We start from the raw sequence: 27,907 nt of genomic DNA, 5'->3' as shown, positions 1-27,907 counted from the left end.
AGACACATAGACCAATGAAACAGAATAGAGAGCCCAGAAATAAACCCCTGCATTTACAGTCAATTAATATTTGATAAAGGAGCCAGGAACACTCAATGGGAAAATGATATCGTCTCTTCAACAAACAGTTTTGGGAAAACTGGATAATCACATACAGAACAATAAAATTGGACCCCTATCTTACACCACACACAAAAATTAACTCAAGATGGATTAAACATTAAGACTGGATATCACAAAACTCTTCCTTCACATTGGTCTTGACAATGATTTTTTAGATGACACCAAAGGTATAAGCACAAAAGCAAAAATCAATAAGGGGGACTACATCAAACTAAAAAGTTTCTGCGTAGAGAAGGGACTTGAGGACACAGGGAGGGGGAAGGGTAAGCTGGGACAAAATGAGAGAGTGGCATGGACTTATATATACTACCAAATGTAAAACAGACAGCTAGTGGGAAGCAGCCGCATAACACAGGGAGATCATCTCAGTGCTTTGTGACCACCTAGAGGGGTGGGATAGGGAGGCTGGGAGGGAGGGAGATGCAAGAGGGAAGGGATATGGCAACATATGTATATGTATAACTGATTCACTTTGTTATAGAGCAGAAACTAACACACCATTGTAAAGCAATTATACTCCAATAAAGATGTTTATAAATAAATAAATAAATAGAAAGCTTCTACACAACAAAAGAAATAATCAAAAAGATGAAAAAGCAACCTAGAGAATGGGAGAAAATATTTGCAAACCACATATATAATGAGAAGTTTATATCCCAAATATATAAAGAACATACACAATTAATAATTCAATTAAAAAATGGACAAAGGAAATGAATAGACATTTTTTACAAAGAGAACATACAAATGACCAACAGGTACATGAAAAGATGCTCAAAATCACTAATCAACAGGGAAATGCAAGTCAAAACCACAATGCAACATCACCGCACATCTGTCAGAATGGTTATCATAAAAAAGATAAGTATGGGTGAGGACATGGATAAAAGCAAACCTTGCACACTGTTGGGGGGAACGCAAGTTGGTTCAGCCACTATGGAAAATAATAAGTATGGAGGTTACTCAAAAAATTAAATTAGAACAACCATATGATCCAGCAATTTCACTTCTGGGTATATATCCAAAGGAAATAAAAACAGGATATCAAAGAAATATATGCACTCCTATGTTTACTGCAGCATCATTCACAATGTACGGAAACAATCTAAGTGTCTGTCAACAGATGAATGGATAAAGAAGATGTGGGGTATGTGTGTGCATACCTGCATCTGTGTGTGTATGTATGTGTGCGTGTGTGTGTGTTTGTATGTGTGTATAATGGAATATCATTCAGCCATAAGAAACAAGGAGGAGACTGGTTCAAGATGGTAGAGTAGAAGAACGTGCGCTCACTCCCTCTTGTGAGAGCACCAGAATCACAACTAACTGCTGAACAATCATCGACAGGAAGACACTGGAACTCACCAAAAAAGATACCCCACATCCAAAGACAAAGGAGAAGCCACAGTGAGATGGTAGGAGGGGCGCAATCACAATAAAATCAAATCCCATAATTGCTGGGTGGGTGACTCACAAACTGGAGAACACTTATACCACAGAAGTCCACCCACTGGAGTGAAGGTTCTGAGCCACATGTCAGGCTTCCCAACCTGGAGGTCTGGCAACAGGAGGAGGAATTCCTAGAGAATCAGACTTTGAAGGCTAGTGGGATTTGATTGCAGGACTTTGACAGAACTGGAGGAAATAGAGACTCCACTCTTGGAGGGCACACACAAAGTAGTGTGTGTATTAGAACCCAGGGGAAGGAGCAGTGACCCCATAGGAGACTGAACCAGACATACCTGCTAGTGTTGGAAGGTCTCCTGCAGAGGCGGGAGCGGGGGTGGGGGGCTGTGGCTCACTCCGGGGAGGACACTGGCAGCAGAAGTTCTGGGAAGTACTCCTTGGCATGAGCCCTCCCAGAGTCTGCCATTAGCCCGACCAAAAAGCCAGGTAGGCTCCAGTGTTGGGTCGCCTCAGGCCAAACAACAAACAGGGAGGGAACGTAGCACCACCCATCAGCAGAAAAGCTGATTAAAGTTTTACTGAGCTCTGCCCTCCAGAGCAACACCCAGCTCTACCAATCACCAGTCTCTCCAATCAGGAAGTCTGCACAAGCCTCTTAGATAGCCTCATCCACCAGAGGGCAGACAGCAGAAGCAAGAAGAACTATAATCCTGCAGCCTGTGGAACAAAAACCACGTTCACAGAAAGACAGACAAAATGAAAAGGCAGAGGATTTTGCACCAGATGAAGGAAAAAGATAACACCCCAGAAAAACAACTAAATGAAGTGGAGATAGGCAACCTTCCAGAAAATGAATTCAGAATAATGATAGTGAAGATGATCCAAGACCCTGGAAAAAGAATGGAGGCAAAGATCGAGAAGATGCAAGAAATGTTTAACAAACACCTGGTAGAAATAAAGAACAAACACCTTGAAGAATTAAAGAACAAACAAACAGAGACAAACAATACAGTAACTGAAATGAAAAATACACTAAAAGGAATCAGCAGAGTACCTGAGGCAGAAAAACAGGTAAGTGACCTGGAAGACAGAATGGTGGAATTCACTGCTGCAGAACAGAATAAAGAAAAAAGAATGAAAAGAAACGAAGACAGCCTAAGAGACCTCGGGGACAACATTAAACACAACAATATTCACATGATAGGGGTCCCAGAAGGAGAAGAGAGAGAGAAAGGACCCAAGAAAATATTTGAAGAGAGTATAGTTGAAAACTTCCCTAACATGGGAAGGGAAATAGCCACACAAGTCCAGGAAGCACAGAGAGTCCCATACAGGATAAACCCAAAGAGAAACACACCGCGACACACAGTAAACAAAGTGACAAAAATTAAAAAGAAAAACTACTGAAAACAACAAGGGAAAAACTACAAAAAAAATACAAGGGAACTCCCATAAGGTTAACAGCTGATTTCTCAGCAGAAACACTACAAGCCAGAAAGGAGTGGCATGATATATTTAAAGTGATGAAAGGGAAGAACCTACAACCAAGATTACTCTACCTGGCAAGGATCACATTCAGTTTTGAAGGAGAAATCAAAAGCTTTACAAACAAGCAAAAGCTAAGAGAATTCAGCACCACCAAACCAGCTACACAACAAATTCTAAAGGAACTTCTCCAAGTGGGAAACACAAGAGAAGAAAAGGACCCATAGAAACAAACCCATAACAATTAAGAAAATGGTAATAGGAACATACATATCGATAATTACCTTAAATGTGAATGGATTAAATGCTCCAACCAAAAGACACAGGCTTGCTGAATGGATACAAAGACAAGACCCATATATATGTTGTCTACAAGAGACCCACTTCAGACCTACGGACACATACAGATTGAAAGTGAGGGGATGGAAAAAGATATTCCATACAAAAAGAAACCAAAAGGAAGATGGAGTAGCAATACTCATATCAGATAAAATAGACTTTAAAATAATGAATGTTACAAGAGACAAGGAAGGACACTACACAATGTTCAAGGGATCAATCCAAGAAGAAGATATAACAATTGTGAATATATATGCACCCAACATAGGAGCACTTCAATACATAAGGCAACTGCTAACAGCTATAAAAGAGGAAATCAATACTAACACAGTAATAGTGGGGGACTTTAACACCTCACTTACACCAATGGACAGATTATCCAAACAGAAAATTAATAAGGAAACACAAGCGTTAAATGATACAATAGACCAGAGGTACTTAATTGATATTTATAGGACTTTCCATCCAAAAACTGCAGATTACACTTTCTTCTCAAGTGCACATGGAACATTCTCCAGGATAGATCACATCTTGGGTCACAAATCAAGCCTCAGTAAATTTAAGAAAATTGAAACCATATCAAGCATCTTTTCTGAACACAACACTATGAGATTAGAAATCAACTACAGGGGAAAAAACGTAAAAAACACAAACACAGGGAGGCTAAACAATACATTACTAAATAACCAAGAGATCACTGAAAAACTCAAAGAGGAAATAAAAAAAAAACTAGAGACAAATTACAATGAAAACACGACGATCCAAAACCTATGGGGTGTACCAAAAGCAGTTCTAAGAGGGAAATTGATAGCTATACAAGCCTACCACAAGAAACAAGAAACAACTCAAATAAAAAATCTAACCTTACACCTAAAGGAACTAGAGAAAGAAGAACAAACAAAGTCCCAAGTTAGGAGAAGGAAAGAAATCATTAAGATCAGAGCAGAAATAAATGAAACAGAAACAATGAAAACAATAGCAAGGATCAATAAAACTAAAAGCTGGTTCTTTGAGACGATAAACAAAACTGATAAACCATTAGCCAGACTCATCAAGAAAAAGAGGGAGAGGCCTCAAATCCATAAAAGTAGAAATGAAAAAGAAGTTACAACAGACACCGCAGAAATACAAAGCATCCTAAGAGACTATTACAAGCAACTCTATGCCAATAAAATGGACAACTTGGAAGAAATGGACAAATTCATAGAATGGTACAACCTTCAAAGACTGAACAAGGAAGAAATAGAAAATATGAACAGACAAGTCACAAGTAATGAAATTGTGATTAAAAATCTTCCAACAAACAAAAGTCCAGGATGAGAAGGCTTCACAGGTGAATTCTATCAAACATTTAGAGAAGAGCTAACACCCATGTTTCTGAAACTCTTCCAAAAAATTGCAGAGGAAGTAACACTCCCAAACTCATTCTATGAGGCCACCATCACCCTGATACCAAAACCAGACAAAGATACTACAAAAACAGAAAATTATAAACCAATATCACTGATGAATATAGATGCAAAAATCCTCAACAAAATACTAGCAAACAGAATCCAACAACACAATAAAAGGATCATACACCATGATCAAGTGGAGTTTATCCCAGGGATGCAAGGATTCTTCAATATATGAAAACACCATATTAACAAGTTGAAGAATAAAAATCATATGATCATCTAAACTGATGCAGAAAAAGCTTTTGACAAAATTCAACACCCGTTTATGATAAAAACTCTCCAGAAAGTGGGCATAAAGGGAACCTACCTCAACTTAATTAAGGACATATACGACAAACCCACAGCAAACATCATTCTCAATGGTGAAAAAGTGAAAGCATTTCCTCTAAGACAGGAACAAGACAAGGATGACCACTCTCACCACTCTTATTCAACATAGTTGTGGAAGTCCTAGCCACGGCAGTCAGAGAAGAAAAAGAAATAAAAGGAATACAAATTGGAAAAGAAGAAGTAAAACTGTCACTGTTTGCAGATGACATGGTACTATACATAGAGAAACCTAAAGATGCCACCAGAAAACTACTAGATGTAATCAATGAATTTGGTAAAGTTGCAGGATACAAAATTAATGCACAGAAATCTCTGGCATTCCTATATGCTAATGATGAAAAATCTGAAAGAGAAATTAAGGAAACACTCCCATTTACCACTGCAACAAAAAGAATAAAATACCTAGGAAGAAACCAACCTAGGGAGACAAAAGATCTCTATGCAGAAAACTATAAGACACTGATGAAAGAAATTAAACATGATACAAATAGATGGAGAGATACACCATGTTTTTTGATTGGAGGAATCAATATTGTGAAAATGACTATATTACCAAAGCAATCTACAGATTCAATGCAATCCCTCTCAAATTACCAATGGCATTTTTTACAGAACTAGAACAAAAAATCTTAAAATTTGTATGGAGACCCAAAAGACCCAGAATAGCCAAAGCAGTCTTGAGGGAAAAAAACGAAGCTGGAGGAATCAGACTCCCTGACTTCAGACTATACTAGAAAACTACAGTAACGAAGACAATATGGCACTGGCCAAAAACAGAAACACAGATCAATGGAACAAGAAAAAAAGTCCAGAGATAAACCCACCCACCTATGGTCAACTAATCTATGGCAAAGGAGGCAAGAATATACAATGGAGAAAAGACAGTCTCTTCAATAAGTGGTGCTGGTAAAACTGGACAGCTACATGTAAAAGAATGAAATTAGAACACTCCCTAACACCATACACAAAAATAAACTCAAATGGATTAGATACCTAAATGTAAGACTAGACACTATAAAACTCTTAGAGGAACACATAGGAAGAACACTCTTTGACCTAAATCACAGCAAGATCTTTTTTGACCCACCTCCTAGAGTAATGGAAATAAAAACAAAAATAAACAAATGGGACCTAATGAAACTTCAAAGCTTTTGCGCAGCAAAGGAAACCATAAACAAGACGAAAAGACAACCCTCAAAATGGGAGAAAATATTTGCAAATGAAACAACGGACAAAGGATTAATCTTCAAATATATAAACAGCTCATGCAGCTCAATATTACACAAACAAACAACTGAATCCAAAAATGGGCAGAAGACCTAAATAGACATTTCTCCAAAGAAGATATACAGATGGCCAAGAAGCACATGAAAAGCTGCTCAACATCACTAATTATTAGAGGAATGCAAATCAACCCTACAATGAGGTATCACCTCACACCAGTTAGAATGGGCATCATCAGAAAATCTGCAAACAACAAATGCTGGAGAGGGTGTGGTGAAACGGGAACCCTCTTGCACTGCTGGTGGGAATATAAATTGATACAGCCACTATGGAGAACAGTATGGAGGTTTCTTAAAAAACTAAAAATAGAATTACCATATGATCCAGCAATCCCACTACTGGGCATATACCCAGAGAAACCATAATTCAAAAAGACACATGCTCCCCAATGTTCACTGCGGCACTATTTACAATAGTCAGGTCATGGAAGCAACCTAAATGCCCATCGACAGATGAATGGATAAAGAAGTTGTGGTACATATATACAATGGAATATTACTCAGCCATAAAAAGGAATGAAATTGGGTCATTTGTAGAGACGTGGATGGATCTAGAGACTGTCATTCAGAGTGATGTATGTCAGAAAGAGAAAAACAATTTTTTTTATTAACACATATATGTGGAATCTAGAAAAATGGTACAGATGAACCAGTCTGCGGGGCAGAAATAGAGACACAGATGTAGAGAAGAAAAGTATGGACACCAAGGGGGGAAAGTGGTGGGGGGTGGTGTGGTGGTGTGATGAATTGGGAGATTGGGATTGACATATATTCACTAATATGTATAAAATGGATAACTAATAAGCACCTGCGGTATAAAAAAATAAATAAAATTCAAAAAGAATAAAGAAAAAAAGAAAGAAGGAAAACCTACCATTTGCGAAAATATGGATGTACCTTGGGGGCATTATGCTAAGTGCGATAAGCAGGTAGAGGAAGACAAATATTGTATTATATAACTTATATGTGGAAGCTAAAAAAGTCAAACTCATAAAAACAGAGTAGAATGAGTTATTTTCTAAGCACTAATTCCCTGAAGTACAGGATATAAACAATTTTTAGGACATAATGCTAAATTCCCTTTCATGCAAGTTGTACCAATATAACTATCACCAGCAGTGTATGATACAACCTTCTTTAATGCAAACCAGGTATTATTTTAGAAATTTTCCCTAATTTGATAGAAAAATGGTGATTCTGTTGCATTAATTTGCTAATAAGGTTGAATATTCTTTCATGTATTTATTAGTTATTTGTAGTTCCTCAATTGTGAGGCAGAACTGACTTAGTCTTTGGGATAGCAGGTAGTTCTGGAAAGCTTCCCTGGAGAAATGTCTAAACTGAGACCTAATGGGTTAAACAGATATCATCCAGGCACAAAATACTTATCAACTACGAGGCGGAAAAAAAGCAAATTTACAGCAGAGAAATATGGCAGATACCACCTTAATGAAGCCATCAAACTTAACATGAAGAGTAATGGGACAAATCCACATCTTGTACTTCCTGATTATGTCCTGAGGACACATCTTACCTCTGTGGTATTCTTTCCAAAAATGCATAGCTTGAAACAAATCATGAGGAAATATCACACAAAATCAAATTGAAGGACGTTCTATAAAACAATCTTTAAAAATGCCAAGGTCATAAAAGGTGAGTAAAGTCTAAAGTATTATCAGGTTAAAGAAGCCCAAAGAGACATTACAACTAAACATAACATGTTATCCTGGATTGGATCCTGGATCATAAGGGTTTTCTTGTTTGTTTTTGTGTTTTGCTATAAATGATATTATTGGGACAATTAAAGAAATTTGAATGGGGTCTTTGGATTAAGTTGTAGTATAATGCCAGTGTTCATTTCCTGATTTTGATGATTGTACCATGGTTATGGGACAGTCTTTGAGGAAATTCACTCTGAACTATTCAGGAGACATGAGGCATCATGTCTGCAATTTACTCTCAACTGGTTCAAAAACAATAATGTGTATGTGTAAATAGAAAGAGAAAGCAGGGACTTCGCTGGTGGCGCAGTGGATAGGAGTCTGCCTGCCAATGCAGGGGGCTCGGGTTCGATCCCTGGTCCGGGAGGATCCCACATGCCACGGAGCAACTGAGCCCGTGCTCCACAACTACTGAGCCTGCGCTCTAGAGCCCGTGTGCCACAACTACTGAGCCCACACGTCACAACTACTGAAGCCTGCGTGCCTGGATCCCGTGCTCCGCAGCAAGAGAAGCCGCCACAAGGAGAAGCCCATGCACCACAACGAAGAGTAGCCCCCGCTTGCCGCAACTAGAGAAAGGCCACGCACAGCAACAAAGACCTAATGCAGCCCAAAATAAATAAATACATTAATAAATAAATAAAGTGTATATCCCTTAACCCAATGTTTTCACTTTTAGGAATCTATCCTACAAAACTATTTGTGCAAGTTCACCAGGATATATGTACAAGGATCCACACTAAAGCATTATCATCAACAAAGTAATTATTAAATATTGAAAAGAATGAATTAGATTACCTGTATGAAAGAGGATGTTTGGTTATGTTGTTCAGTGAAATGTGAGATTGTTGAATTTAAAAATTCAGGTTACATAGAGGTAAATAGAGTAGGGTTTAGTTTTTAAAAATAAGCTCAATATCTGTATCACTTTGGTAATTAAAATACATAAAAAAGAAAATGGTTACCTAGGGAATATATATTTTGTAGGGACAAAGTTCTATATTAATTAATTCAACCACATTAATTATATAGTTTAAATTTTCTATGAACTTATTTTTGGTTTATTTTATCTGTCATAGCCTAGCAGTGGCTTTTGTTAAATTGTCCCTTTATAACTGTTTCTATTTTGCCTTGTATTTCTAATACATTTTGCTCTGTATTAATTGAAACTACATTCCAGGCCAGACTTTCTCATTGTAGGCTGTGCCTTCTATCTGGACCCTCTTTGTCCTCTTTTGTTCCATGTAATACTTTTTGCTTTGAACTCTACTTCATTTGAATTTACGTAGTCACCCGTACTCTTTTTTGCTTATTTTGGCCACACTTTGTCCATCCTTCTGTTTTTAATCTTTCTGTAGCAATTTGTCGTCTTAGAGCTCTTAGAGGTGGTATAGGTATAGACTGGATTTCCTTTCTTCGTTGTTTAAATCACTCTGTGCCTTTGCCTTTAGGTAGGGGAAACAAATCAAGCCATGTGTATTTATCATTATAATGAATATGTTTGATCCTATTCCTACTATCCTATTTTATGCCTTCTTGCTGTTTCCATAGATGAAAGCTGAAATTAAGGCAGTAGCAGTGGGAAGGAAGAGATGAAGGCAAGTGGAACACAATAATGATGATGAAGATAACAATATAGGGGATGCAGGAGAGTGAGGGGGGTGGAGGATTGAGAGATGGTTCCCTGATATCAAGCTTTGTCAACTAGTGTATGGAAGGAAAAAAAGCCTCCTTTTGTTTGCTTTTGTAGTGATAGAGATGATGAGTTTAGTTTAAGATATGTTTTCTAAGGTCTTTATATGATATGTAAATAGAGATATGCTACAAAAGCAGTTGTACATAAAAATCTGGAACTTATGAAAGAAGTCTTCACCTATATGTCCATAGTTATACTGGAGACTCTGAATACTGCCTATGGTTTAAAAGACCAATTAATTTGATGATGGTCCACATTCATGTTAAGGCTTTATCTATGGCAAAGGTGTACCAGAATTCCTTATCCCACACTTGGTAAAAACAAAGCAAGGAAAATTACCTTTGCCATTCCAACTGAACTGGCATTCAATTCTGAGATTCCTTGGTTGGTCTTATCTCCACGTTCCCATATCCCGAAGTCCTGGCATAAAATAACCAACACACCATTATCAAATCATCACTACTAAACACTTACTAGATATACAAACCTTGAATAAAAGGCACAAGTATTAGCTAACTCGCCATACATACGCTTGCCCACAATGCTTATTAAGGAGAGGCCAATGAGTTGGGTTCCCCCTGTAGCTATTCTCCCAGTAGTTTTAAATTCTACTGGGGCCTCCAAGAAGTTAGAAGATATCTTGACAGTTGATCAGGACTAAGAACTGTACCTTAGTTCATCTAAAGAGGTGCTTCTCAAAATTTTTCATCAAAGCAGACACCTAGGGGGTCTAGGAGACAGAGCCTAAACATCATCCAAATATTTTATCATAAACATCCAGTCTAATTTTACTCTCTATTGGCACTGACAATGTACCATGCACTTACCTATGCACTTTACACTATTACAGTTTCTTCCTTAATCTTTACATTTTATAGATGATGAAACTGAGGTACAAAGAGAGGTCAAGTGACTCACCCAAGGTCACATAGCTAATGAATAACAGAGCTAGGATTAGAGTCTAAGTGCTCCAAAGCCTACATTCTTAACCATAGTTCTATACGGCCCCTCGATAATACAAAGATAACATTTAAAATTACTTTTTAAAAAACCTTTCATTTCCAAATAACTTTAGATTTACAGAGAAGTTGCAAAAATAGCAGTGAGTTCCCATACACCTTTCACTCAGCTTCCCCTAATGTTAATACCTGACATAACCACAGTACAATTGTCAAAGTGAAGAAATTTATATTAGTAAAATACTAGTAACCAAATTATGGACTTTACTAGGATTTCACCGTTTTTTCCCCCACTAATAGCCTTTTTTTTAAAGATTTTTTTTTGATGTGGACCATTTTTAAAGTCTTTATTGAATTTGCTACAATATTGCTTCTGTTTTATGTTTTGGTTTTTTGGCCGCAAGGCACGTGGGATCTTAGCGCCCCGACCAGGGATCGAACCCGCACCCCCTGCATTGGAAGGTGAGGTCTTAACAACTGGACTGCCATGGCAGTCTGACCTTTCTATGCATTCCAGGATCCAATCCAGAATACCATGCTGCATTTGTCATGCCTCCTTAAGTCTCTTCCAATCAGTTAGTTTCTCAAGCCTTATCTTTCATGACCTTGACACTTCCTGAAGATTAGTGGTCATATATTTTATAGATTTCCCTCAGTTTGGGTTTGCTTGATGTCTTCTCTTGATTAGATTGAGGTTATGCATTTTTGGCAAGAATACTAGAATACTACAAACATTATGCTCCTTCTTAGCACATCGTATCAGAGGTATACGATGTTGATGTCATTACTGGTGATGTTAACCTTAATGACTTGGTTAAGGTGGTGTCTGCAGAGTTTCTCCATTTTACTGTTACTATTTTTCTATTATACTATTGTATTACTATACTACTTACAAGCATACCTCAGAGATATTGTGGGTTCAGTTCCAGACCACAGCAATAAAGTGAATACTGCAATAAAGCAAGTCACATGATTTTTTTGCTTTCCCAGTGCATATAAAAGTTATGTTTACACTATACTATAGTCTATTAAGTGTGCAATAGTATCATGTCTAAAAAACAATGCACATACCTTAATTTAAAAATACCTTGTTGCTAAAAAATGCTAACCATTATCTGAGACTTCAGCAAGTCATAATCTCTTTGCTGGCAGAGGGTTTGACACACTGCAAGAATTACCAGAATGTGACACAGAGACATGAAATGAGCAAATGCTGTTGGAAAAATCACACCAATAGACTTGCTTGACATAGGGTTATCACAAACCTTCAATTTGTAAAAAAACACAATTAACTGTGAAGTGCAATAGAGCGAAGGAAGCACAGTGAAATGAGGTGTGCCTGTAATTAATAATTATCTTCAGAGAGATACTTTACGATTGTGCAAATATCTTGTTTCTCCTCAAACATCCACCCACTAATTTAGCATCCATCAGTGAATTGTGCCTGTGACAGTTATTACAGTGGTGATTTCAATGGTGATTTTCTAGTTCCTTCATTACCTCTACACTCATTAACTGCAATTCTTCTCTAAGGAAGAGTTATCCTTTCTCCCTCATTTATTTACTCAGCTATTTATTTACATCAGTATGAACTTATAGATATTTAGGTTATTCTCTGGGTTGTAATAAAATGTTATCATTATTTATTTTGCTCAAATTGTTCCAGCTCTGGCCACTGGGAGTTCTTCTAGGTTGGCTCCTGTGCCCTTTTGACATGCTCCATTTTTCTGAACACTTCCTCACTTTTTGTCACTATAAGATACCCAAATACAGTCTCATCTCGTATTTTCCCTGCCCCAGCCCTGGAATCAACCAATTCTACAAGGAATCCTGGTTTCTTTTATTAGAGAATGATAGTTACATTCAAGACTTGGATGCTGGTCCTCATTGCCACTGTGGTGTCAGGCTTCTAGGCCCTCTCATTGAACAGAACTTGGAAATACCCATGTGCACACATGCATGTGCGTGCACACACATGCACACACACCTATATTTATTTTGGTATTTACCTTAAATTACTTTTAATATCAAATCTTTGAGTCAAAAGATGGAGCTTCAGAAAGGTAAGCCATATTTATCCCATGGTGAGTCTCATCTGCCCCTAAACCCAGCTCTACACTAGTCTGTGCAGCAAAGATTAGAGTATGAGAAGGCACAAATATCATTAATTCTACTGCTGCAACCCTTGGCTGCAACAGAGAGGTCAGAGAACACTGGCTTTTACCCTGGATCACAGCAGGCCTATGGCATCAGAAAACAAAGCAATCCATCAACAAATAATGTCTGTCTGCATCAGATATGTCTATGTTAGAATTATCCTTCTGGTAAATATGGATTGACAGGTTGCAGATTTATCCTCACATCTGTAACAACTAAAAAACAGCTAACCAAACTAAAACAACTAAACAGCTAAAAAAAAACTGGACTACTTATGACACAGCCATTTTCAATACAATGAACATCATGCAATGAAGAACAGCAAACCCTGAGAGAGATGTTAAATATATTATGACAATAAAAACCTACCTCATATGTAGTCATAAGAAAGAGTAACTATTTTTGTATAGTAAGCACTGAATCAATGTCTACAGATGATATTAAATACATGACTAAATTTTACTTCTAAGTAGCTAACTGACCCATAATACTCCTTAGCCATCTTGCTCCCATTAACCACAAACATTAAAATAAGACCACAATTTAGCCCCAGATTGCCCAATACATACCATGAAGTATTACAGAGTTTGAAAGGAATGAAAGCATTGCACCTTGACCCTCCTGCCTCTGTAAATCCCTTGGGGAAAGGCAAACAGAGGACGACAGAGCTTAGTAAAGAGGCTGAAGGCAATTTCTGCCAGAAGCGTTATAGATTGGTTCACTATGAGGGGAGCATTAAGAGAAGGATTAGGTTGTCCAGTATTTTAAGAACATCACATGTTTATAATTCATTCCAAAATGAGTACTTACAGCAGTTTTATATGCAGCTTCGATGTAAAACACAAGGTTCTGTATGAAATTAACTTCATCTAGGCTGTGGACGATATGAAGTCCTGAGGAAAAAGAGAATAAAGATATAGAGCTAGTCAATTATCACTACAGGCTTTACAGGCAGCCACAGTGACTAACTGACCCCCCTATACCAAATAATCCCACTCCCGCTTAGGAATAATGGGAGACACTTTGATTCCTAAAGCATAAAAATAACACCACAAATCAGTCCTAGGCTACTCTTCAACTAAGTAAGATACCACCATATTTTAACATGAAAGAATTTTAATTGTTATTTGTAGGCTTTAATGGAAAGTATCCGACTCCTAATTCTACAGGTAACTAATTTGTGCTGTGTTTAAATATACAAACCTAGGCATCTGGAAAAAGAAAGACAAATATTTCAAAGAAGACTTGGAGGGAGTCTAAATACTAAGAAGTAGATAAAGATTATGATTTTAAGAACTCAAAACCATATTTTGGGGAGTAAAAATGATAATTATTCTAAATATAAGCTATATAAAGATAGGGCTTATAAATAAAATGTTTTGCATGAATCATACATTCAATTTTCAAAACAACCCTAAGAGGTGGGTACCTCTGTTTTCTGCCTGAGGCTTAGAGAAGTTAAACATTTGCCTCAAGTCATGTAACTAATAAATAGTGGAACCAGGATTCAATTGACTATCAACTTCTGTTTCACTTCAGAGACTGAGTTCCCAACCAAGATGCTATACTGCTTCCAAATATGCACAATATGATCCATTTTTGTTTAAAAACTAACTTCTTTCCCCTCCCCTGCCATCAAGGGAAATACCAACAATTACACAGTGAAAGTTTTTCCCCCACCCAGAATCACATCACTCCCACCCTGCCAAATCTCCTCTCTGGGAGAAACCAGTCTTACCAGTTTCCTCCGTATCCTTTCAGAGATACATTATGCATATACAAAAATTATACAAAGAGTAGTATACTATGCTGCACCTTGCCTTTTTCATATATAACTTCGAGAAAAGTTTAAATATATCTGCCTCATTTTTTTAATGGCTACATAGCATTCCACTGAATGGCTATTCATGTAACCTGTTCCCTATTGAAAGACATTTAGGTTGTATCTAATCTTTTATCACTACAATCAATGCTGCAATGAATATCTGTGTATTTACATCTTTGTGTACATGCACCAGTATATCAAGGTAAATTCTTAACTGCTGAGTCACAGATTTATGCATTTTCCCCAACATTTTATTTTGAATATTTTCAGACAAAAAAATAAAAGAATTTTACATGGCACCTGCAGATTTTACACACCATCTGGACTCAACCACTAACATTCTACTGTACTTTTTAATCACATATATATCCATGCAACAGTCCACCTTATTTTTTGATACATTTCAAAGTAAGCTTCAAATATGGGTACACTTCTCTCTAAATACTTCACCACATGTACAATTAAATGTTGATGATCATCACCAAGTTATTCTGCAAAGAAGTTCCACAGTTTACATACCAACTAGCGCTGCCTGCCTTTTTCCAACACATTTTGTAAACACAGGCTTTAATAAAAGTTTCTGATCTTTACCATTCTAATGGATGAGAAATAGAATTTCCTTGCACTTTAATTTGTAGCTTTTTTATTTTGAGTAAGGTTGTCTTTTCTTATGTTTATAAGCCAACTCTATTTCTTTTCCTATGAACTGTTTGTTTTTTCATGTCCTTCACCAATTTCTATTGAATTGCTGGTCCTTCTGTTATTAATATATTAATAAATATTAAGGAAATTAGAATTTTGCCCATCATATGTTACAAGTATTTTTCCTAGTTTGTTTGAACTTTGATTTTGTTTACAGTATATTTTTCTTCTCAGAAGCTTTTATTAAAAAGCTTTATCCCATGAATGTTTCTAGTACTTTCCGTTTCTTTTTTTGCATTTAAATCTTTGATCTATTGACAAATATGTTAAATCACAGAACTCTAACTTTAAAATTAAAAAGGACTATATGATTCAGATCATCAGATTGCAAACTCCTCCTGATCCGTGCCTCTGTCAAAACAGCAACCACAGCACAGGGCAGCATCAGCAGCAAAGGGTCTTTCTTGTAGCAGTAATGACCTACCTTAATTTCTTGGATAGAGAGGAAAAAAGAAAAGAGAGGTAGTAATATTGGATATCAGCTTCATAGCTTTATCTTGTCACCTTTGTGTGCCAAGGTGCTTGAACAGAGATTGAGAGAAGGCAGTAGGTGTGAAACTGGTTTTGTCCATCTCTTAGGCTTGTGTCACAGCTAACTAGTCACTATACCATATAAATGCCATATGTCTACCATTTGTCCCTTTGCTCATGATATTCTGTTTACATGGCTTTCTCCACATCTTGAAATCCTAACTGTTCTTTCAAGGCCAAGCTCAAATGCTATCTCCTCTTATGATGCTCTCATTGATTCCCCTCTTTGGTGCTTCACAGAATTTTATTTTTCTTACTCTTATGAACTTATTTTTTACTTGTACCATAGATAAATCTTTACCTGAATTTGAAGGAATTTTATTTACATTTGTAAGTCCCCAAAAGTATCTCACATAGCCCCTAAAAGTATCTCACATACTAATGTGAGTGGTATTAAACAATATTGAATAGTAGATGTTCAATAATTACTTATTGAATGATCTTAAACAACCCTGTCAACCACAGGAGAGGGACCTGTCTCTTGAAGCAAAGCCATACATGTAGGACCTGTGGTTCCTGTCCCTTCTATGGAGCCAAGGTGTTGCTTGTAGAACAGAGGATGCGGAGGTGAGACACACAGGTTAAATGAAGTAGGCTTGGGTAAGGCTAAAGATGGCAGTGCTGTATAAAGCATACTAAAATATGTAGGGCTCGAGAAATGAGGCTGACTCAGTGTTCTACTCCACACACTGACTTGCACTCACCTAAAATTTAGCCTTTCTCTCCCTTATTTTTAAAAACAATATTGAGATATAACTCACATACCATGCAATTCACCCATTTCAAGTACATAATTCAATGGTTTTTAGGGTATGCAGAGTTCTGCAACCATCACCACAGTCAATTTTAGAACATTTTCATCACTCCCCAAAGAAACCCTGTATCTGTAGCATCACTCCCCATTTCCCTTCAACACTTGTCCCATCGTTCCCCTACCCCACCTCTTGCCGAGCAATTACTAATCTTCTGTATGTCTCTATAGATTTGCCTTAATAGATATTCATATAAATGCAATCATACAATATGTGACATATTATGTCTGGGTTCTTTCACTTAGCATGTTTTCAAGGTTCATCCATGTTGTAGCACATATCAGTACTTCATTTCTTTTTATTGCTAAAAAATATTCCATTGTACAGATATATCACATTTTATTTATCCAATGAGTAGTTAGTTGAGGGACATTTAGGTTGCTTCCATTTTTTTGGCTATTATAAACAATGCTGCTATGAACATTCATGTATGTGCACAAGCTTTTGAGTGAACATGTTTTCATTTCTCTTGAGTATATACCTAAGAGTGAAACTGCTAGATCATATGGTAACTCTGTTTAACCTTGTAAGAACTGCCAGACTGTTTTACAAAGTGGCTGTACTATTTTACATTCCCATCAGCAGTGTATGAAGCTTCCAATTTCTCCATATCCTCAGAAACACTTGTTATTTTCTGTTTTTTTGATTATAGCCATCCCAGAGGGTGTGACATGGTATCTCATTATGGTTTGCATCTGCATTTCCCTAGTGACTTATGATGTTTAGCATTTTTTCATGTACTTAATGGCCACGTGAATATCTTTGGAGAAATGTCAATTCATATTCTTGGCCCATTTCAAATTAGGTTATCTTTTTATTATTGAGTTGTGAGAGTTCTTTATATACTCTAGATACAAATTTCTTATCAGATATATGATTTACAAATATTTTCTATCATATTGTGGGCTGTTTTTTTTTACTTTCTTACAGGGGCCCTTTGAAGCACAAAAGTTGAAAAACAGAAGTTTATCTTAAGTTGATAAATTCCAATTTATTTTTTCTTTAGTTGCTTATGCTTTTGGTGTCATATCTAATAGGGCCTTGTCTAACCCAACGTCAGGAAGGTTTACTCCTATATGTTCCTCTAAGTGTTTGTTATAAACTCGAATTTGTTCCCCCCAAATTCACATGTTGAAGCCCTAACCCCCAATGTGACTGTATTTGGAGATAAGGCCTTTAAAGAGGCAATTCATTTTAAATGAGGTCATAAGGGTGGGGTCCTTATACAATAGGGAATGGTATCCTTATTACAAGAGACATCAGGAATGCACACACACAGAGAAAAGGCCATATGAAGACAGGCGAGAGGGTTCATCTGAAACCAGCCCTGCTGACACCTTGATCTTGGACTTCTACCCTCCAGAACTTTGACAAAATAAATTTCTGCTGTTTAAGCCACCCATTCTGCAGTATTCTGTTATAGAAGACTCAGAGGATTGAGATCTTTTTACAGTTTTCCTTCTTACATTAAAGACTATGATTCATTTTGAGTTAGTTTTTGTCTATGTTGGAGGAAAAAGTCTGATTTCATTCTTTTGCATGTGGATATCTGGTTTTCCCAGCATAATTTGTTGACAAGACCATTCTTTCCCCATTGAATTATCTTGGCACCCTTGTCAAAAATCAACTATCCATAATGTGATGGTTTATTTCTTGACTCTCAATTCTATTCTGTTATTCTATATGTTTATCCTTATGCCAGCATCACAGTATTTGCAAGTTAAGTTTTGAAATCAGAAAGTGTGAGTCCTCCAACTTTGTTCTTTTTCTAAGTTGTTTGGGCCATTCTGGGTCCTTTGGATTTTCATATACATTTTAGGAACAGCTTGTCAATTTCTGCAAAGAAGACAGCTGGGATTTTCACAGAAATTGCAATGAATCTATAGATCAGTTTGGGAAATGTTGCTATCTTAACAGTAAGTCTTCTGATCCATGAACACAGGATGTCTTTCTAATTTAACATTTCTGATTCTCTCATTTGTTCCTGTGGATTTGAGTTACCATTTGGTATCATTTCCTTAATTCAATATAGCTTTGCTCCCACCCATGCCCTTAGTTCTGATATTATCAATTTACATTTTTATATGCTGTAAGTCCAACAATACAAGTATATTGTTTTATATAATTGATTTTTAGGTCAGTTAAGAAGAAATATGCAATTATATCATATTTTATAATTATTTTTACCAGTGATCTCTTTGTGTGTGTGTATTCCAATTACTGTCTGCAGTCCTCTGATTTTAGTATAAAGAACTTCTTTTAGTATTTCTTGTAAGGTAGGTCTATTAGCAACAAATTCTCTCACTGTTTGTTTATCTGGGAATGTCTTCATCTCAATTTGTTTTTGAGAGAGAGTTTTGCTGGATATAAGATTCTTGGTTGACAGGTCCTTTTCTCAGCCCTTTGAATATATCATTCCACTGCCTTCTGGGCTCCACTTTTTTTCTGATGAGAAGACAGTTGATAATCTTATTTGGATTCCCTTATACATAACAAGTAATTTTGCTCATAGTGCTTTCAAGATGTTTGTTTTTGGCTTTTAACATTTTTTCTATGATGTTTCTGGGTATGAATCTCTGTTTATCCTACCTGGAGATCTTTGAGCTTCTTAGATATGTAGATTAATATTTTTCATCAAATTTGGGATGTTTTTAGCCATTATTTCTTTAAAAATATTTTCTGGTCCTTACTCTCCTCTGGTACTCTTATTACACAAGTTGGTGTCCTACATTTCTCTGGGGTTTTATTCATTTTTCTTTATTATTTTTTCTTATTCTTCAGACTGCATAATCTCTGTTGATCTATCTTCAAGTATGCTGATCTTCTCCTCTGCCAGCTCAAATCTATGAGTCTCCCTAGTGAATCTTTCATTTTCAACTTTCCATTTGCTTCATTTTTATCTCTTTAGTGATATTCTCTATTTGACGAAATACAATCATCATATATTCCTTTACTTCTTTAAGCATGGTGTCCTTTAGCTTTCTGGACACTTTTATAGTAACTGCTTTGAAGTCTTTGTTTCCTAAGTTCAACATATGCTTCCTCTCAAAGGCAGCTTCTGTTACCTGCTTTTTTTCTTGTGTTGGCTCAGGCTTTCGTGTTTCTTTGCACGTCTCATAAATTTTTGCTGAAAACTGGATATTATAGATAATATGTTGTAGTAATCTATAGATATTGATACCCTCCCCTACGGGACTTGTTTTTTGTTTACCTATTTATTTGTTTAGTGACTTGGATTATTTTGGTGAAATTTATTTTCCCCATAGTATGCAGCCTCTGAAGTTGTTCTTCAGAGGGTGCTGCTTTGGACATGTACACTGTCACCCCAGGAAGACAGTGGTTTTAGCTTTAGCGACTGTATCTTTTTGTGATCCATTAAATATCTGCCTCTGTTGGTATCTTTCCCAGATGTTAATCTCCACTAATTGCCAGCTGATTGTTCTATTATATTGTACAATGCCCCAAGGCATAAATTGCTCCACAATCTCATTCAATTAAATTCAGGCCCCACTTCAGGTGGTCTTTGATGCCAGTCTTTGAAATTTGTTCTAACCCTAGGAGGGCTGTTTTTAGCTCTCTCTTTCCTTGGTTCTCTGTTAAGACTTCTAGCTAGTCTATGGGTTAGCTTGCTGCTCTTATTATTGAGTTATCAGCCTCCTCTCAATTTCTTAGAACCAAAATCTTCAATTGTTTTTGAGTGCCCTTAGGCTTGAACTTTCCCACACTCTGTTCCAGATAAAGTCAGTTCTCTTGGGAGAAGCTATGGAGCTTTCTGTTCTTATGGCCAGCCCCATCATCCATGCTACTAGAAAGGTGGGCCAGGCCTATTATTCTTGGCCTGCTCTGCCTGGGATTAAGCTTCCACTCCATGAGTGGGACTGGGGGGTAGGAAGGGAGTTCCAAACCTCTTAATTATTCTTGGCTAGACTAGAACTTCTGCAACACAGAGCTGGGGATGGTGAGAAATGCTGGCAACCTACCTCTCTCAGGGAGATATCATAGCCCTAGACTGGGAGCTGAGGGGAGAGGGAGCCTTGTACTCCTGGCTACAACCACTTCAAGTAGTGCTTCTGTCATGGTGACCTTGGGGCAGGGGAGGGAATAGTTGTGGCCCAAATGCCATACTCTCTCACTGTTAAGATTTAGATTTCCTTGAATAAATGTTTTTCCACTTGCTGTGTGCCCTTAGGACAATTTCCAGTGACTTTAAATGGTCGGTTTTATAAAATTAAATTTCACCATTTATGGCTATTTTGCTGGGGAGAGGGTCTGTGGAGCTTCTCTGCCACTATCCTGTAAGTGGCAATCAGCTTCTGTCTAAGCCTCTGTTAACCAAGGTTGAAATTTTTAAGAATTCAAAAATGTTCAGAGAATTGCTAAATTTTCCGTGAAGATCTTTCACATTCTACCTCTCAATTATCTCTCACAGCTATCCTTTTCATCCTCAAGGCAACCGCCTTACATAAGTTCTGCATCATTTCTTGCCTAAAGTATTTTACTAAACTTTTAACTCCCCCATCCAATCTATCCTCCTGCTATTGGAGTGAATCATTTGAAACTTTCTTGATTATTTATCTTGAGTGGCTCTCTACTGACTATAGACTAAACTCCAAACTACTTAGCATGGTACACAAGCCCTTAAACAGTTAGTCCCAACTTTCCAGCTCCATCTTTTGCCATTTTTCCAGACCTATTGAATATCTTGCACTCTAACCATAGAAGACACCTAGCCTTACCTTGGTGGCCAGTATCTTTCAAACTTCTGTGCTATAGTCACGCTATTCCCTTCCCTTTTCTGACTTGTGAATTTCTACTTATTCTAACTTATTCCTCAAAGGCCTGATCAAATATCAACCCTATTCCAAGTACCTATCAAAGTCAGCTCATGGGGTTGAAAATCAAATGTTAAGTCAGGAATCAACAAACTTTTGTTGAATGAATATGTCTCTTATAAGCCTCCTTAGTATATTTCGGCTTCCCTTCTGGGCTCAAAATGAAAAACCACAAGGGATATTTACACACTGCTTTGTAGAAAAGCACTCTAGAGTTGGTATTAGAAGAATATTAGAAACGGAGTTATAGTTGCCATTCTATTTAAACAAATAAAACCTAAAAAATATATTTATTCAGGGAGGAATCTCCCCTCCAAAAGAAAGAAGTATGTGAATAGACATTATAATTTTAAGAAAAGGTTATTCAGCCTCTGAGATGTGCGTTGTTCTAGAGGAAAGAAAAAAAGGGAGGCTTTATCACCAAGTATTTATTTCTGCAAGAAAAGGAGAAGAGTATTCTGACCCTGAATGCCTTTAGTACCAAGGAGCTCTGTAATTAGATAGAAAGATAAAGAAATTGAAATGTCAAAAATGTGGTATTGTGAGAAGTATAGGTATCTATTCAGGAAGATCTGGCAAAGTCCTGTTTAATTTATAAACTGAATGTAATCAGATTCATAGTCCTCCCCAATTTAGGAGAAATAAAAGGGAATTACGCTGGTTCTCATAATTTCCTTTTCAGGTAAAACATCTAAAGCAATTAACAAAACCATCTGAAAAGGGTGTGTTATTCAATAATAAAAAACACTGAATTCTGATTCCTAAGTTAATTCCCTTAATATAATTTAGATGCCTGTAAACAGATGCCTTGTTTATAATATACTCATAAAGAGCAGTACAAAGCAGGTGATGTTGACACTAACTATAGGCTTGTCAGTGCACAGTATGGGAATAAGCAATAGTCCTTCTTTCCCATGTTATAGCATCTGAGGATTAATAAAAGATAAAAATACCTGTCTAAAGAAAATCTACCCCAGATTTCTCAGTTCTCAATTAAAAATATATATTACTTAGTACTCCAGACTTGTTTCTCAACGTAAAAGAACACTAACTACCTTAGCGAGTTGTTTCTCTGTATAAAATTTGCAAAATATTATGTTTCCAATGTGTATCTTTAAGTAATGTAAACAGCTATGTTGTTTGCTGGCCAACACCTTTGGAGAAGCCACGTGTGCCAGGACAAGTGCTCCACACTGCAGTCGTTCCCAGTACTTCTGTCCTTGTACTGACCTGAGGCAGTCATTTGCGCTAGGAAGAGCAGGTACAGAGAGGTAGCATCCAGCTGCAGGTGTCCCCACTGATCATCACCCACTACAGTGGCACAGGTTTTGGTGTTGTACTTGGCATGGAGGCTATCCTTGGTACTCTGACTATACTTGAAGGATTCTACTTTATCCACCTGAAGAAAACAAAAACAGTAAAAGAAGGCTATGCAGAAAAATCAACCCATATGCCATACTTTGGTAGTAATCTGATACATATCATTCCATTTGGTCTTCAGGCAATTGTGAGTATTTAAAATGCATTTACCTCTTTTTCCCTACACTTATACAATTAGGAAAGTCTGCTCTTGCTGTTTTTCAATTTAAGCAATTTAATTAGAAAATAATATCCATCAAAACCAGCTATTTCCTATTCATTACCTCTCTTTCACTCTTCAGATGGTTGTTTTCCCACTTTGTAGATAAAAACTGAGGTGTGGAGAGGTGACAACAGCTTAGTAAGAGATAACTGAGTTGTTAAAAAAGATACATTTGGGCTTCCCTGGTGGCGCAGTGGTTGAGAGTCCGCCTGCCGATGCAGGGGACACAGGTTTGTGCCCCGGTCCGGGAAGATCCCACATGCCGTGGAGCGGCTGGGCCCGTGAGCCATGGCCGCTTAACCTGCGCGTCTGGAGCCTGTGCTCCACAACGGGAGAGGCCACAACAGTGAGAGGCCCGCGTACCACAAAAAAAAAAAAAAAAAGATACATTTGTTCCTGAAACAGAGGTAGGAAGTTTGAGGGAAGAGGATATATTTTGAAGGAGTAATGAAAGGAGCTAGGGAGAGACCCATGGAATGACAAAGAAAAGATGTGAAAGAAAGCTGAAACCAAGGTCAGAAATGAAACACTGTGCAAGGGACAAATGAAAGACTTATTTCCTGAAACTTCAATTTGATCATGTGTGCATCTGCTATATGATAGTAACTATCATACCTTTAAATATGGTTCAAGAAATTAGTGACTTTAAACCTATTTGGTAAGGTGGAAAATGCAAATATATAAAATACAAAAAAATTAAAAAGTAGCAAAGAAGGAAAAAAAAAATGATGGCTGTGAGATAGTTCCTACCGGACTAGAGATCACTGATCAAGTTCAGAAGTCTAGAGTTGATTTCTTTTTACTTTAGACTTGTTGTGTGCCTCAGGATGGTCATTTTATTAATCTGGGCCTCAATTTCTCCTTCTAATAAAATGTAATCTTGGGCTCAAAAATCAATTCTGAGTCAAAGTGCACAACATGTGTAAAGATCTCCTAGGATAAAAGTAAAATACTTTTTCTTTTAGTAAAACACGTTTGAGTGGAAAAAATATCATAAACAAACCCAAAAGATAAACCAGAGACAGCTAAAAAATATTTGTAGTACATGTGACAAAGGATTAATATCCATCATGGACAGTAACTCCTCAAATAAGCAAGAAAGAGACAGCCCAAGAGAAAAAGAGGCAAAGGACCTAACAGGCAATTAATAGAAGAGGAAATACAAATTTTCAACCCACACATGAAAGGATGCTCAACTTCACTCAAGATCAGGAAAATGAATATTAATGCTAGAAGATATAAGTCCTTGGCCCCTTATCTCCAACCCTAAAATCTAAAACACTTCCAAAAGGTTTTTCTGCCTAAGTTTTGTACCAAAATTCATTTGGTGGCAATACCTGATTCAAACTGACTTGGGGCTATTTGTAGCTTTTATTTATTCCACTTATTGTAAAAATGCATGTTTTCCTATAGAGAGATTAATGTTTTTGATGATAGGGTGATGTCTGGACTTGCTGAGGGCATAACATAATATATGGTATGTGCACTGCGCTACCTTTTAAAATCTGAAAAATTCTGAATTATAAAATTTATCTGGTCCCAAGGGCTTCAGAGGAGAACTTATAGACCTGTATCATCCTTTACTCAATATACATAATTGCATGTACAGTAATGATGAAGTATATAAAAAAATCATTTGTAGAGGGGGGAAAAGACTGGAAGGTAATACTTCAGTGGTAACTGGGTGGTGAGATCATGGTTGACCTTTCCCTCCTCAATTCTACAGATTTTCTAAAATTAGTATGTACTATTTGTGAAACTGAAAAACATATAAGCCATATATATATATATATATATATATATATATATATATATATATTACAATGTGGTTTTATTGGAGAGGGTGATGTTAACAATGCCATACCTGTCTGATCATGCAGTGCAGCAGTCCCCTCATCAGCTTCACTACACTCTGCAGAAATAAATGGAAACAAGCTGTTATAAACATCACTAGATGCAGGAACACTTACTCAGCAACTGCAGTTGGTACATGATCTTTTGAGAACAAGTAACCTTATCCTGGGTTCCTATTTACATGGCATTTACTTTATAGGTACACAGAAGAGAAGACTGTAGCTAAAAGTGGAACTAAAAGCTGCAGCTGGTGACTCCTTCAAGTTAAAAAAAAAAATCCAAGCTCCAACAGGCTTATGTAAAACTAAGTCAACTATCCTATTAGAGGACATTCCACCTGGAAAAAAATGGGCAAGTCAGCTCAAAAATCATAAAGCTATGAGAATATTTAAAATATATCCTATGTCCTAGAAAAGCCAGCATCATCACTTTTATTTTTTTCTGAACTAGCCAAGACTTATCTTCAAGAGTCCACAGAAATATTTATCTGGACATTTTCCCTAAAGAATAAATGAACTTCAATTCAGAATAACTGTAAAGGGGAATTGTTAGTGCAACTCAACCCTCTTTCCCTGAAAAAAAATGCCACAAACTTAAGTCTCAAGTCATCACTATTTCCCTTACTAGGACTTGACAATTTCTAAGTAGTTTTCTAATCATAACACTCCAAAATTTTGATTATCAGTTATAACAATGTACTATATTAGTTAGTATAATGCATACAGTAATAATATAATAAGTATATTTAATTATAATATAGTATAGTAACAGTATACTTGTTATACTACATGACACTAGAAGAGCCCGTCAACACTGGGATGGGTAGGCAATATGTTTTGGAAGAATATAGCACCAAACAGCTTCTCCATTTCTCTAAGCTTTCTGTTTCACAGTCCAGAAGAAATACAGCCAGGTTACTCCAGGGAATGTTGCCTCAGAGGTGGCTTCAGGACACCTCTGAAAACTAATCTACTTGGGAGCTGCACCATTCTGTTATTCCTTCAAAATATTCAAATGGGACTACAAGCAGTAGGCAGGACAAGGATAAGTACCTATTAAATTATGTTCTAATGCTTTATGAAATCTTTTACTGAGGGAAAAATAAAGTGTTTCCTTGGGAGACTTCCTTTCTTTAAGTAATTTCTGTCTACAGATGGTCTCCTCCCCTTACAGATCAAGGGAAGAAATAAAGAGGGAGTGAGAGTGCTCTCGACAGAACAAACAGGCAGTGCATGATCTTGTCACCTTTTAAAGCATGAAGCATTTGTTATAAAGTAATGAAACTTACTGCAACCCCTACAAGAAAATCTCTATCATTACTCTGATCCTAATGAAAGAGACCATCCTTTAATATACTGTTACAGACAGCATTAAACACAGCCTTCTTACTCTATGGGGTGACTTTATTCAATTCTGAATTCTCTTCTACATGTCACCACATACTCACAGATTTCTATCCCATCCTTTCAACTCTCTTCACCACCCAGCCCTACTACTACCATCTACATTTTCTTTAAACAGCAAACCTGGGAGATTATAGATGCAGTGGAGGAGTCCTGATTGCCATCCACTTTTGTCCTCTTGGAATGGCCACTGTCAGCCATTTCTGTCCTCAAGTTCCAAATTCCAAGTCAGGATAAAATGAATAGGAAGCACGGAGAGGTAAGAATGAAGGGAAGTATCTGTAGTTTGTATTCCCCCAAACTGCCCATTTCCTGATTCAGGTGCACTAGTTGGCATTAATTATACATGTTTATACATACACCAGGGCTTCTAACCACACCAAGTGATATCCTCCTGTAATCTATCTTTTTTTTTGAGTATACGGATCTATGTGTTTGTGAACTGACCATATAAGGATATATAACTATTTATACACAACAATAGCCATGTAAGTATTAATACCTGTCTCTCTCTCCAGATATATTTACAATCAGATACATATGAGCGTCTAACATATGCAAAGCACTCTACTAGGCTTTGTAAAACATAAAGAAAAGGGAGACAGAACAGATATGGTTTTTAAAAACACTAAACTACAAAAAAAGGAAAGAAAGAATGAAAAAAAACCCACTAAACTACAAATACAGTCTACCTAACAATTCCTGGTTATCCTTTAAAACCCAACTCCTCTATGAACCCTTCCTTGTCTTGTTCAAGGGAAATTAGACTCTCCTGCCTGTGTGTTCCCACAAAACTTTGTACTTATCTCCTAAATACGGTACCTACAGTATCTGTCTTAATGCACTGTAACTATGTTTATATATATATCTGTCTCCCCTATCACCCTATGAACTCCTTAAGAAAAAGGGGCAGAGACCAGATTCAGAAATAGACCTTTAAGCCAATGGACTAAATAAGCAGATTGTGTTTTTAAAAATATATATTCCATGCCTGCAAGTAACTCTCAAATGGCTTACCAAAAAACCTGTGTGCCTGGGGGGGGAACATGTTTATAGAGAGGATGCAAATATGACAAAATGTTAACAACTAGTGAATCTAGATAAAGAGTACATGCAAATATGTTCATTTTACTATTCCTAAAACTTTTCTGTAAGCTTAAAATTTAAAAAAATTAAAAGTTGAGGTTTAAATATAAACATTTTGTCCCATTTTATTTTTTATACCTATTGTAGGGCTCGGCACATAACAATTACACAAAATTTGCTAAATGAAAAACTGAACATGTTGAATGGCATAGACCATAAGTAATCTAGAAGTTCCAAGAAAGCAGTCCTGAGAAAGAAGTGATCACTGTGAAACTGAGAGGTCTATGAGGTCAGGAACCACAGAAAAAGTGGGATTGATGGCA

At 36.8% G+C, this 27,907-nt stretch overlaps 1 protein-coding gene across 8 annotated transcripts in view; it reads right to left on the bottom strand.

Moving 5' to 3' along the window:
* Nucleotides 1-27,907, bottom strand: part of PHKA1 (phosphorylase kinase regulatory subunit alpha 1) — a 131,184-nt gene that overhangs the window by 98,317 nt on the left and 4,960 nt on the right. For all 8 annotated transcript variants that reach the window (XM_067723853.1, XM_067723854.1, XM_067723858.1 and 5 more), the window contains exons 3-6: nucleotides 25,106-25,153; nucleotides 22,890-23,058; nucleotides 13,768-13,850; nucleotides 10,181-10,261 (exon numbers count right to left, since the gene is read on the bottom strand). In XM_067723853.1, the coding sequence (XP_067579954.1) occupies nucleotides 10,181-10,261; nucleotides 13,768-13,850; nucleotides 22,890-23,058; nucleotides 25,106-25,153 (381 nt within the window). The remainder of the gene's footprint in view (nucleotides 1-10,180; nucleotides 10,262-13,767; nucleotides 13,851-22,889; nucleotides 23,059-25,105; nucleotides 25,154-27,907) is intronic.

This window comes from Pseudorca crassidens, chromosome X (genome assembly GCF_039906515.1).
Source record: "Pseudorca crassidens isolate mPseCra1 chromosome X, mPseCra1.hap1, whole genome shotgun sequence".
Classification (NCBI taxonomy): domain Eukaryota; kingdom Metazoa; phylum Chordata; class Mammalia; order Artiodactyla; family Delphinidae; genus Pseudorca; species Pseudorca crassidens.
The sequence above is the reverse complement of the archived record's forward strand: the minus strand, read 5'-3'. Positions and strand labels throughout refer to the sequence as shown.